At 44.8% G+C, this 12919-nt stretch overlaps 1 protein-coding gene across 1 annotated transcript in view; it reads right to left on the bottom strand.

Moving 5' to 3' along the window:
- Positions 1-12446, bottom strand: part of LOC143767449 (uncharacterized) — a 30769-nt gene extending 18323 nt beyond the window's left edge. The window contains exon 1 of the mRNA XM_077255789.1: positions 12393-12446. Coding sequence (XP_077111904.1) covers positions 12393-12419 — 27 coding nt within the window. The 5' untranslated portion in view covers positions 12420-12446. The remainder of the gene's footprint in view (positions 1-12392) is intronic.
- Between the last annotated feature and the right edge of the window lie 473 nt (positions 12447-12919).

The following is a 12919-nucleotide window of genomic DNA, read 5'->3' as shown; positions in this document are numbered from 1 at the left end:
GTACGTCGGCCCGACACACTGCGATGGGCCGAGTACGACGCTAGTGTGAAAGTAGCCTTAGGCTTCTTTCACACTTGCGTCGGTACGGGGCGGTCGCAATGCGTCGGCCCGACGTACCGACGCACGGTGTGAAAATTGTGCACAACGTGGGCAGCGGATGCAGTTTTTCAACGTATCCGCTGCCCAGTCTATGTCCTGAGGAGGAGGGGGCAGAGTTACGGCCACGCATGCGTGGAAATGGCAGACGCGACGTACAAAAAAAAGGTTACATTGAACTTTTTTTGTGACGACGGTCCGCCAAAACACAACTGATCCAGTGCACGATGGACGCGACGTGTGGCCATCCGTCGGTAATACAAGTCTATGGGCAAAAAAGGCATCCTGTGGGCACATTTGCAGGATCCGTTTTTTGTCCAAAACAACGGATTGCGACGGATGCCACACGACGCAAGTGTGAAAGTAGCCTTAGGGCTAGGGTTAGGGTTGGGGCTAAAGTTAGGGCTAGGATTAGGGTTAAATTTAGGGTTAGGGTTGGGGCTAAATTTAGGGTTAGGGCTAAAGTTAGGGTTAGGGCTAGGGTTGGGGCTAAAATTAGGGTTAGGGTTGGGGCTAAAGTTAGGGTTGGGGCTAAAGTTAGGGTTAGAGTTGGGATTAGGGTTAGGATTAGGGTTGGGATTAGGGTTAAGGTTAGGGTTGGGATTAGGGATAGGGGTGTATTGGGATTAGGGTTAGGTTTGACGTTAGGGTTGAGATTAGGATTAGGGGTGTGTTCAATTTAGGGTTTTGATTAGGGTTATGGTTAGGGTTGAGATTAGGGCTGTTTTGGGGTTAGGGTTGTGATTATCGTTAGGGTTGTGATTAGGATTATGGATCGGGTTGAGATTAGGGTTAGGGGTGTGTTGGAGTTAGGGTTGGAGTTAGAATTGGGGGGTTTCCACTGTTTAGGTACATCAGGGGGTCTCCAAACACGACAGCCAATTTTGCGCTAAAAAAGTCAAATGGTACTCCCTCCCTTCTGAGCTCTGCCGTGCGCCCAAACAGTGGTTTACCCCCACATATGGGGCATCAGCGTACTCGGGATAAATTGGACAACAACTTTTGGGGTCCAATTTCTCCTGTTACCCTTGTGAAAATAAAAACTTGGGGGCTAAAAATCTTTTTTGTGGGAAAAAAAAATATTTTTTAATTTTCACTACTCTGCATTATAAACTTTTGTGAAGCACTTGAGCATTCAAAGTTCTCACCACATATCTAGATAAGTTCCTTAGGGGGTCTAGTTTCCAAAATTTGGTCACTTGTGGGGGGTTTCTACTGTTTAGGTACATCAGGGCTCTGCAAACGCAACATAACACCCACAGACAATTCTATCCATGTCTGAATTCCAAAATGGCGCTCCTTCTCTTCCGAGCTCTGCCGTGTGCCCAAACAGTGGTTTACCCCCACATATGGGGTACCAGCATACTCAGGACAAATTGGAGAAAAAATATTGGAGTCCAATTTCTCGTTACCCTTGTGAAAATAAAAACTTGGGGGCTAAAAAATCTTTTTTGTGGAAAAAAATATATTTTCTATTTTCACTACTCTGCATTATAAACTTCTGTGATGCACTTGGGCACTCAAAGTTCTCACTACACATCTAGATAAGTTCCATGGGGGGTCTAGTTTCCAAAATGGGATCACTTTTGGGGGGTTTCTACTGTTTAGGCACATCAGGGGCTCTACAAACGCGACATGGCGTCCGATCTCAATTCCAGTCAATTTTGCATTGAAAAGTCAAATGGCGCTCCTTTGCTTCCGAGCTCAGCCATGCGCCCAAACAGTGGTTTACCCCCATATATGGGGTGTCGGTGTACTCAGGACAAATTGTACAACAACTTCTGGGGTCCATTTTCTCCTGTTACCCTTGGTAAAATAAAAATTTGGAGGCAAAAAGATCATTTTTGTAGAAAAAATGTGATTTTTTTATTTTCACGGCTCTACGTTATAAACTTCTGTGAAGCACTTGGGGTTCAAAGTGCTCACCACACATCTAGATAAGTTCCTTAAGGGGTCTAGTTTCCAAAATGGTGTCACTTGTGGGGGGTTTCCACTGTTTAGGCACATTAGGGGCTCTCCAAACGCGACATGGCGTCCGATCTCAATTCCAGCCAATTCTGCATTGAAACAGTCAAACGGTGCTCCTTCACTTCCAAGCTCTGCGGTGCGCCCAAACAGTGGTTTACCTCCACATATGGGGTATCGGCGTACTCAGGAGAAATTGCACAACAAAATTTGTGGTTAAATTTCTGTTTTTACACTTGTGAAAATTAAAAAAAATGGTTCTGAAGTAAAATGTTTGCAAAAAAAAGTTAAATGTTCATTTTTTTCTTCCACATTGTTTCAGTTCCTGTGAAGCACGTAAAGGGTTAATAAACTTCTTGAGTGTGGTTTTGAGCAGATTGAGGGGTGCAGTTTTTAGAATGGTGTCACACTTGGTTATTTTCTATCATATAGACCCTTCAAAATGACTTCAAAGGTGATGTGGTCCCTAAAAAAAACATGGTGTTGTAAAAATGAGAAATTGCTGGTCAACTTTTAACCCATATAACTCCCTAACAAAAAAAAATTTAGTTTCCAAAATTGTGCTGATGTAAAGTAGACATGTGGGAAATGTTATTTATTAGCTATTTTTTCGTGACATACCTCTCTGATTTAAGGGCATAAAAATACAAAGTTTGAAAATTGCAAAATTTTAAAAATTTTCGCCATATTTCCGTTTTTTTCATAAATAATCGCAAGTAATATCGAAGAAATGTTACCACTAACTTGAAGTACAATATGTCACGAAAAAACAATCTCAGAATCAGCGGGATCCGATAAAGCGTTCCAGAGTTATAACCTCATAAAGTGACAGTGGTCAGAATTGTAAAAATTGGCTCGGTCATTAAGTACCAAATTGGCTCTGTCACTAAGGGGTTAAAAGGTATCCTCCATGCCACTGATTGTATATGGGGGTCATATGTTTGTTGGAACTTGCTAAGAAATTGACAGACTGTCGAGGACTCAAGCAGTGGTGGTACAGGAGTAATGGGGGGGATTGTTAATTTGAGTTTGTTTTTATTATTTTGCACTTCAGTTTTCTTCTTTACATCTACTAATAAATCCTATATATTTTAGGTCACACACTACAAGCAGTTTCTTCTTTGGAGTCGGCAGCTGAATATGTTCCTCATAGACTCATCTTCCATAACGCTAATTCTCGCCCCATTTACCGACCCTGGAATCGGCATTAGCAATACTGCAGGAGATATTCATTACACGTGATATGAGAAATAACTACTTCATGATGAGGACGACATCTTCATCTTCTACTACGGCTCTAGAAACATATCTGGACAGATCCCGTCACCGACTACATCACCCCCGGCCGCCTGTATGAAGGTTTCACGTCTACCCCGAGCCGTAATCTTCTATCGTGTCAGATCTCATGTCTGATTCACACACACTGAAGCTTGAGGCATTTTTCCAGGGTTTTGTTGTGTGCACAAAAACCGCAGACAGGATTTATTGATACCACAATCTACACGTAGTGTTTTGTTATGTTTTTTTCTGCATATTCACTATATTACATGAAAAACACCAGAAAATAAAAGCAAGTATTAAAATAATACAAAATAAAAAATGGCACCAACAGCTCTTGCATATAACCGTAAAGAGAACATTAGATTCTACTTTTTAACAAATGTTAACCCCTTCTCGACCTCCGCCGTACTATTACTGCGGAGGTCAGATCCCCTGCTTTGATGTGGGCTCCGGCGGTGAGCCCGCATCAAAGCTGGGACATGTCAGCTGTTTTGAACAGCTGACATGTGCCCGCAATAGCGGTGGGTGAAATCGCGATTCACCCGCGGCTATTAACTAGTTAAATGCCGCTGTCAAATGCTGACAGCGGCATTTAACCGGCGCTTCCAGCCGGAACTGCAGCATCGCCGACCCCGTCACATGATCGGGGGTCAGCGATGCGTCGGCATAGTAACCAGAGGTCTCCTTGAGACCTCTATGGTTACTGATGCCGCCTTGCTGTGAACGCCACCCTGTGGTCGGCGCTCATAGCAAGCCTGCAATTCAGCTACATAGGAGCGATCTGATGATCGCTGCTATGTAGCAGAGCCGATCAGGCTATGCCAGCTTCTAGCCTCCCATGGAGGCTATTGAAGCATGGCAAAAGTAAAAAAAAAAAATTAAAAAAAAATATGAAAAAAAAAAAAATGTAAAAGTTTAAATCACCCCCCTTTCGCCCCATTCAAAATAAAACAATAAAAAAAAAAAATCAAACCTGCATATGTTTGGTATCGCCGAGTTCAGAATCGCCCAATGTATCAATAAAAAAAAAAGCATTAACCTGATCGCTAAACAGCGTAACGAGAAAAAAATTTGAAACGCCAGAATTACGTTTTTTTGGTCTCCGTGACATTGCATTAAAATGCAATAACGGGCGACCAAAAGAACGTATCTGCACCAAAATGGTATCATTAAAAATGTCATCTCAGTGAGCAAAAAAAATAAGCCCTCACCCAACCCGAGATCACGAAATATGAAGACGCTACGGTTATTGAAAAATTGCGCAATTATTATTTTTTTTTTAGCAAAGTTTGGAATTTTTTTTTACCACTTAGATAAAACGTAACCTAGATATGTTTGGTGTCTATGAACTTGTAATGACCTGGAGAATCATAATATCTGGGCAGTTTTAGCATTTAGCAAACCTAGCAAAAAAGCCAAACAAAAAACAAGTGTGGGATTGCACTTTTTTGCAATTTCACTGCACTTGGTATTTTTTACCGGTTTTCTAATACACGACATGGTAAAACCAATGATGTCGCTCAACAGTGCAACTTATCCCGCAAAAAACAAGCCCTCACATGGCCATATTGACAGAAAAATAAAAAAGTTATGGCTCTGGGAAAGAGGGGAGCGAAAAACGAGAACGCAAAAACGGAAAAGGGCAAGGTCTTGAAGGGGTTAAACATTTGTGTATATATACACACAACTTACGGTATATATTAACTTTTGCCCACTACAACTTACATGTATGTCACAAGGAAGGCTTGGGAATGGCTGCAGCATTACTACTGACAGTTCAATTACTTGCATCAAAGGCATTCGTAATATCTAAAAAGGTTGACAGGACTCCATCATACAGCTCTAACCCCCACCCAACTACTCGATGGTGAGGTGCTGTTGGATTACTATGATACCCGGATGCCTAATCATGGTCTCTGGGTCTGCAATGTATAAAGAAAATCTATTAGGCCTTATACAGATTAGCTTAAAGTCAGATGAAACTACTGATTTTGGGGGGATTGTTTGACTTCAACCCCTTTCTGACATCGGACGTACTATCCCATCGAGGTGGGGTGGGCCCGTATGACTACCGACAGGACAGTACGTCCAGCGCGATTGGCCGCGCTCACGGTGGGAGTGCGGCCGGGTGTCAGCTGACTATCGCAGCTGACATCCGGCACTATGTGCCAGGAGTGGTCACGGACCGCCCCCGGCACATTAACCCCCGGCACACTGCGATCAAACATGATCGCAGTGTTCTGGCGGTATAGAGAAGCATCGCGCAGGGAGGGGGCTCCCTGCGTGCTTCCCTGAGCCCCCCGGAGCAACGCGATGTGATCGCATTGCTCCGAGGGTCTCTTACCTCCTCCTCCCTGCAGCAGGCCCGAATCCAAGATGGCCGCGGCATCCGGGTCCTGCAGGGAGGTGGCTTCACTGCACCTGCTCAGAGCACTGCAAAGTGTCAGATCGGCGATCTTACACTATAACATGATGCCCCCCCTGGCATATTCCAAAAAATATATATATATATATATAGTTCCTATAAATACATTTCTTTATCTAAATAAAAAACCAAAACAATAAAAGTACACATATTTAGTATCGCCGGATATAAATAACCATGGTACCGCTGAAAACGTCATGTTGTCCAGCAAAAAACGAGCCGCCATACAGCACCATCAAAGAAAACATAAAAAAGTTATAGTCCTCAGAATAAAAGCGATGGAAAATAATTATTTTTTCTATAAAATAGTTTTTATCGTATAAAAGTGCCAAAACATAAAAAAATGACATAAATGAGGTATCGCTGTAATCGTACTGACCCGAAGAATAAAACTGCTTTATCCATTTTACCAAATGCGGAACGGTATAAACGCCTCCCCCAAAAGAAATTCATGAATAGCTGGTTTTTGGTCATTCTGCCTCACAAAAATCGGAATAAAAAGCGATCAAAAAATGTCACGTGCCCGAAAATGTTACCAATAAAAACGTCAACTCGTCCCGCAAAAAACAAGACCTCACATGACTCTGTGGACCAAAATATGGAAAAATTATCTCTCTCAGAATGTGGTAACGCAAAAAATATTTTTTGCAATAAAAAGCGTCTTTCAGTGTGTGACGGCTGCCAATCATAAAAATCCGCTAAAAAACCCACTATAAAAGTAAATCAAACCCCCCTTCATCACCCCCTTAGTTAGTGAAAAATTAAAAAAATGTATTTATTTCTATTTTCCCATTAGGGTTAGGGCTAGGGTTAGGGCGAGGGTTAGGGTTAGGGTTGGGGCTAGGGTTAAGGCTACAGTTAGGGTTGGGGCTAAAGTTAGGGTTGAGGCTAAAGTTAGGGTTAGGATTACATTTACGGTTGGGAATAGGGTTGGGATTAGGGTTAGGGGTGTGTCAGGGTTAGGGGTGTGGTTAGGGTTACCGTTGGGATTAGGGTTAGGGATGTGTTTGGATTAGGGATTCAGTTATAATTGGGGGGTTTCCACTGTTTAGGCACATCAGGGGATCTCCAAACGCGACATGACGTCCGATCTCAATTCCAGCCAATTCTGCGTTTAAAAAGTAAAACAGTGTTCCTTCCATTCCGAGCTCTCCCGTGCGCCCAAACAGGGGTTTACCCCAACATATGGGGTATCAACATACTCAGGACACATTGGACAACAACTTTTGGGGTCCAATTTCTTCTGTTACCCTTGGGAAAATACAAAACTGGGGGCTAAAAAATAATTTTTGTGGAGAAAAAAAAGATTTTTTATTTTCACGGCTCTGTGTTATAAACTGTAGTGAAACACTTGGGGGTTCAAAGTTCTCACAACACATCTAGAGAAGTTCCTTGGGGGGTCTAGTTTCCAATATGGGGTCACTTGTGGGGGGTTTCTACTGTTTAGGTACATTAGGGGCTCTGCAAACGCAATGTGACGCCTGCAGACCAATCCATCTAAGTCTGCATTCCAAATGACGCTCCTTCCCTTCCGAGCTCTGCCAAGCGCTCAAACGGTGGTTCCCCCCCACATATGGGGTATCAGCGTACTCAGGACAAATTGGACAACAACTTTTGGGGTCCAATTTCTTCTCTTACCCTTGGGAAAATATAAAATTGGGGGCAAAAAGATCATTTTTGTGAAAAAATATTATTTTTTTATTTTTGCGGCTCTGCATTATAAACTTCTGTGAATCACTTAATGGGTCAAAGTGCTCACCACACATCTAGATAAGTTCCTTAGGGGGTCTACTTTCCAAAATGGTGTCACTTGTGGGGGGGTTCAATGTTTAGGCACATCAGTGGCTCTCCAAACGCAACATGGCGTCCCATCTCAATTCTTGTCAATTTTGCATTGAAAATCAAACGGCGCTCCTTCCCTTCCGAGCTCTCCCATGGGCCCAAACAGTGGTTTACCCCCACATATGGGGTATCAGCGTACTCAGGACAAATTGTACAACAAGTTTTGGGGTCTATTTTCTCCTGTTACCCTTGGTAAAATAAAACAAATTGGAGCTGACGTAAATTTTTTGTGAAAAAAAGTTAAATGTTCATTTTTATTTAAACATTCCAAAAATTCCTGTGAAACACCTGAAGGGTTAATAAACTTCTTGAATGTGGTTTTGAGAACCTTGAGGGGTGCAGTTTTTAGAATGGTGTCACACTTGGTTATTTTCTATCATATAGACCCCTCAAAATGACTTCAAATGAGAGGTGGTCCCTAAAAAAAAATGGTGTTGGAAAAATGAGAAATTGCTAGTCAACTTTTAAGCCTTATAACTCCCTAAGGCTAGGTTCAGATTGCGTTAGTGCAATCCGTTTAGCGCGAGCGCTAGCAGATTGCGCTAACGCAATGTCTTTTTTGGGGCCGCGTTCAGGGGTCGCGTTAACGTCCCCGCTCTCGCAGATCCCCGATCTGCGAGAGCGGGGAACGGACCTCTGGCGCGCCGCGGACGCTGCAAGCAGCTTCCGAGGCGCGCTACAAAAGACCGGCACATCGCTAGCGCGTGCCGAAAATGACACGCGCTAGCAATGCGCTCTAACATTGCCGGCAATGAGAGCGCTAACGGACGCGGTGCACGGCGTTAATTTCGCCGTGCAACGCTGTCCGTTAGCGCTATCCCATTAACGCAATGGGAACCTAGCCTAACAAAAAAAAATTTTGGTTCCAAAATTGAGCTGATGTAAAGTAGACATGTCGGAAATGTTACTTATTAAGTATTTAAGACGGATTTAAGATGAAACAGCGCGCAGGGGGCTGGGGACCACATCCCCAGAAGAGAAGAGTGACGGCCGTTGGGAGATTCACTGAGGAAGCTTCGGACCGCCTCCAGGTCTAAGGACAGGTTATTTTGTACAAATTTTAAAACGCTTTATTGAGGGAATAACTGAATCAAAAACTAAAAGAGCCACCTTGTTAGACTGCAGCATTACTGCTGCACAAGGTGGCTCTTTTAGTTTATAACGGCTGGAGGGGGGTGACAGTGGCCCTTTAACGTGCAAACCACCCTTGGGGGTAAAGGGGTTAAAATGTACTAGTAGAAATACCAAGCTTTGCATTAGTCTATTTGGTGGTGAATAACTTTTTTTGCTACTGCAATGAAGACAACAAATTGATCCTATAAATATGAAACACAGTTTAAGTGTCTAATATTCCTAAGTGGTAAATCTGGGACAGATTGATCCATTTCTTGGGCTGTAAATAAATATTTGCCTTGGCATTAGGATTTTGGGCGGTAGGTTTGAGAAGCTGAAATCCAGACTAAGGGTACGTGTTCACGTTCAGGATGGCTGGCGCTTTGGACGGAACGGAAGACCCGCTCCACCCAAAGCTCCACCCCCTTCTGTAGACGCGATGATGCCGGATGTGTTCATTGCACACATCCGGAATCATCGCACCCCACACATAGGGCCCTGTGTTTTACCTTGCGGCGGCGCAGCAAGGTAAACGGGTATGCTGCGTTCTAAAAAGACGCACCGCATGTCTGGAATCGCAGGGCCGCCGGATGCGTGTTACCACGCATAGTGGAAACCGGATTTCATAAAATCCCCTCCACTATGCTGTAACATCTGGACGCTGCGTGTTTGACGCTGCGGCTCTACGCAGCGTCAAACAAGCAGGCGTTTCCTGAACGTGGAAACATACCCTAAAACCTTTGTAAGCGTCTGATATACCTAGAAGACAAATTTGGTGCAGACTCGTCCCATAATGCACCATTGTTTTAGAAAAACACATGGTCCGAGCATCCAAAAGTTATATATTGATCTATTGCAGCTAAGTCAAAATTGACAAAACTGAGCAACATATCTGTCATGATTCTCAATGGCGAGAGAACATAGCCCAGCATATATGAGAACTAGCTCTTGGAAGATGGAAACTATACTGACCATGAACTAAACCTGCCGCACAACTAGAAGTGGCCGGGTAGCATGCCTACGTTTTTTAACCCTAGATGCCCAGCGCCAGCCGGAGAACTACCTAATCCTAGCAGAGGAAAAGACAGTCCTGGCTCACCTCTAGAGAAATTTTCCCAAAAGGCAGACAGAGGCCCCCACATATATTGGCGGTGATTTTAGATGAAATGACAAACGTAGTATGAAAATAGGTTTAGCAAAATCGAGGTCCGCTTTCTAGATAGCAGGAAGACAGAAAGGACACTTTCATGGTCAGCAGAAAACCCTATCAAAACACCATCCAGAAATTCCTTTAAGACTCTAGCATTAACTCATAACACCAGAGTGGCAATTTCCGATCACAAGAGCTTTCCAGACACAGTAACGAAACAGCAGCTGTGAACAGGAACAAAATGCAAAAACACACAAGGACAAAAGTCCAACTTAGCTGGGAGTTGTCTAGTAGCAGGAACAAGCACAGAAGGCTTCTGATTACATTGTTGACCGGCAAGAAACTGACAGAGGAGCAAGGTTATATAGCGACTCCCACATCCTGATAGGAGCAGGTGAACAGAGGGGATGATGCACACAAGTTCAATTCCACAAGTGGCCACCGGGGGAGCCCAGAATCCAATTTCACAACACATATCGATCAGACTTTATGAAGCCCACTGCCTCATCATGACAAAAGTCTTAGTGTATCCCTGATGGTGAAGGTGCTTCGCCATATGCCAACCACCGAATAGTTTGCAGTGGTGCCCTGCCACTGAGATGCTGTAACCTGGAATTGTGGGGGCTTTGCCTGGCAGTATGGGGTCACTCTCCTAGCTGAGGTGGGATCACTTGGATGTTGCCGTTGCTTGGCAGTGGGCTTCACATTGTCTGATCAGAATGTTAATCAAGAACCACTTGTAAATTTGTGTTTAGCTGCAATACATTAATGAGTCATTTTTTTAATTTGCGGTCAATGATTGCTTTCTACAGTTGTTGCATTTTGGTCACTGTCTCCTCTCCTTTGTTCTTTTACTTGGTACCAAAACTCCTACCGTACCCCATTCCTCTTCAGAAGATTTTTAAATTAACAAGAGAGTTGTACCGCCTATTTTTCCCTAAGCTTTAGGTCTGAGCTCATGCAGAAGGATTGTTTTTATCCCCTTTCTATTGGAGTCAGTGCTGTGTTGCCACCTTTGTTGCGTTTGTTCCATAGCTTTGGGTTGGCCTGACCCAGAACCATGGGGGCTTTGCTTGGCTGCATGGGTGTTTTGGAGCATCTAGATCAGTGTTCCTCAACGCCGGTCCTCAAGAGCCACCAACAGGTCATGTTTTCAGGATTTCCTTAGTATTGAAGAGGTGATAATTGCATCACCTGTGCAATACTAAGGAAATCCTGAAAACATGACCTGTTGGTGGCTCTTGAAGACCGGAGTTGGGGAACACTGATCTAGATCATTCCCACTGGTCATGAGGAATCACTTCGGTGCTGGTCGCTGCACCATTTTTTAATCAGGAAAAAGATGAGGAATCCAGCTCATCATTTTCCTGATTCCTCCATGCCTTGACACAGCGGTTCCGTCCTCCGAGTCCTCAAGGATGTCAACTATGGTGAGCTGGACTTTGTTCTATTTTGACCAAAGATTCACCGAGCTGAAGGCTCCTGTGTATGGAAGAGGTGGCCATCAACTGAATGATCGTTTGAGACGCGCCAAAAGAATGACATAAAATGGAGGCTCTGAGACACAAAGAGAGAGAAGGTTCTATTCCCTACCGACACATTCCGAGATGTCTCCACGACACACAGGGTCTAATAATCCTAGAACAAAGTCATTAAACTGTTAAAGTGAAATAAAAACAAAGCTAAAATACAGCCTATTCTAATAAGATACACAGTTCTACTGCTGGGATAATCCGTCCCCAGAATGTCTCCATTAGGCTACTTTCACACTAGGGTCGTACTCGGCCCGTCGCTGTGCGTCGGGCCGACGTACTGACGCTAGCGTTGTATACGCCGCACAACGGGGGCAGCGGATGCATTTTTCCAGCGCATCCGCCGCCCCATTGTGAGGTGCGGGGAGGTGGGGGCGGAGTTCTGGCCGCGCATGCGCGGTCGGAAATGGCGGTCCGTCGGCAGCAAAAAACGTTACATGGTTGCGACGTGTGGCAATGTGTCGCAATGCGTCGCTAATGTTAGTCAATGGTGAAAAAACGCATCCTGCAAGCACTTTTGCAGGATGCGTTTTTCGCCAAAACGACGCATTGCGACGTATTGCAAAAAACGCTAGTGTGAAAGTAGCCTTACATGTACAGCTCACAGCGCAGATAACAGCCCCTCATACAGCTATAGCACCGGCCCCATCTCCAGCCCTGGGAAACTGATCCAGGAGGTCGGTGCTGTGTCCCGGGGTCATCTGTACCTGCACCAGGAGTGGGGGAGGGAGGAGTTATGTATTAGGAGGTGGGTGGTGCCATATTGTACTATCATAATGTGTGTGTGGGGGGGGATGGGTGCATTGTATTGCATGGGGGGGACAATAGTATGTAAGCAATACATATTCCATGCTTCCTGTCTTTCATTGTTGGGTCGCATGTATCTATCAGAGGAAAGGGAACAATAACATGTAACACAAATACAACACAATATTCTCAGCGCTGAAGGGGTTACTGCCCCCAGTAATGGGGAATCTCCAGCACCTACCTCCACCTGCAGAGCCGCACACCACATATATGGCTGTTCTGTGCGCACAGGACCTGGGATGAGGTCACAGGAGGGGAGGAGTCAGGGGTCACATGATCAGGGGCCTCAGTGTATGCAGGACTCTGCTGTGCTGGTTGTCATGGTGCTGGATGAGGGGAAGTTTCTGTGTGGGGTCAGGAGGGGTTTATAGTGTGGATGTAGCGGAGCCGTGTGTGTACGAGGTGTACGGAGCAGAGCCGTAAGAGGTGTACGGAGCGGAGCCGTGTGTGTACGAGGTGTACGGAGCAGAGCCGTAAGAGGTGTACGGAGCAGAGCCGTGTGTGTACGAGGTGTATGGAGCAGAGCCATGAGGACTTGTGTAGATGGAGCGGAGCAGCGCGTGTATGAGGTGTACGGAGCGGAGCCGTGTGTGTACGGAGCGGAGCCGTGTGTGTACGGAGCAGAGCCGTGAGTAGGACGTGTGTAGATGGAGCGGAGCAGTGTTTATACAACGTGTACGGAGCGGAGCAGAGCTCTATGTGTGCATG

Source organism: Ranitomeya variabilis, chromosome 4, assembly GCF_051348905.1.
Source record: "Ranitomeya variabilis isolate aRanVar5 chromosome 4, aRanVar5.hap1, whole genome shotgun sequence".
Classification (NCBI taxonomy): Eukaryota; Metazoa; Chordata; class Amphibia; order Anura; family Dendrobatidae; genus Ranitomeya; species Ranitomeya variabilis.
This window is presented reverse-complemented; position numbering and strand designations above follow the sequence as displayed.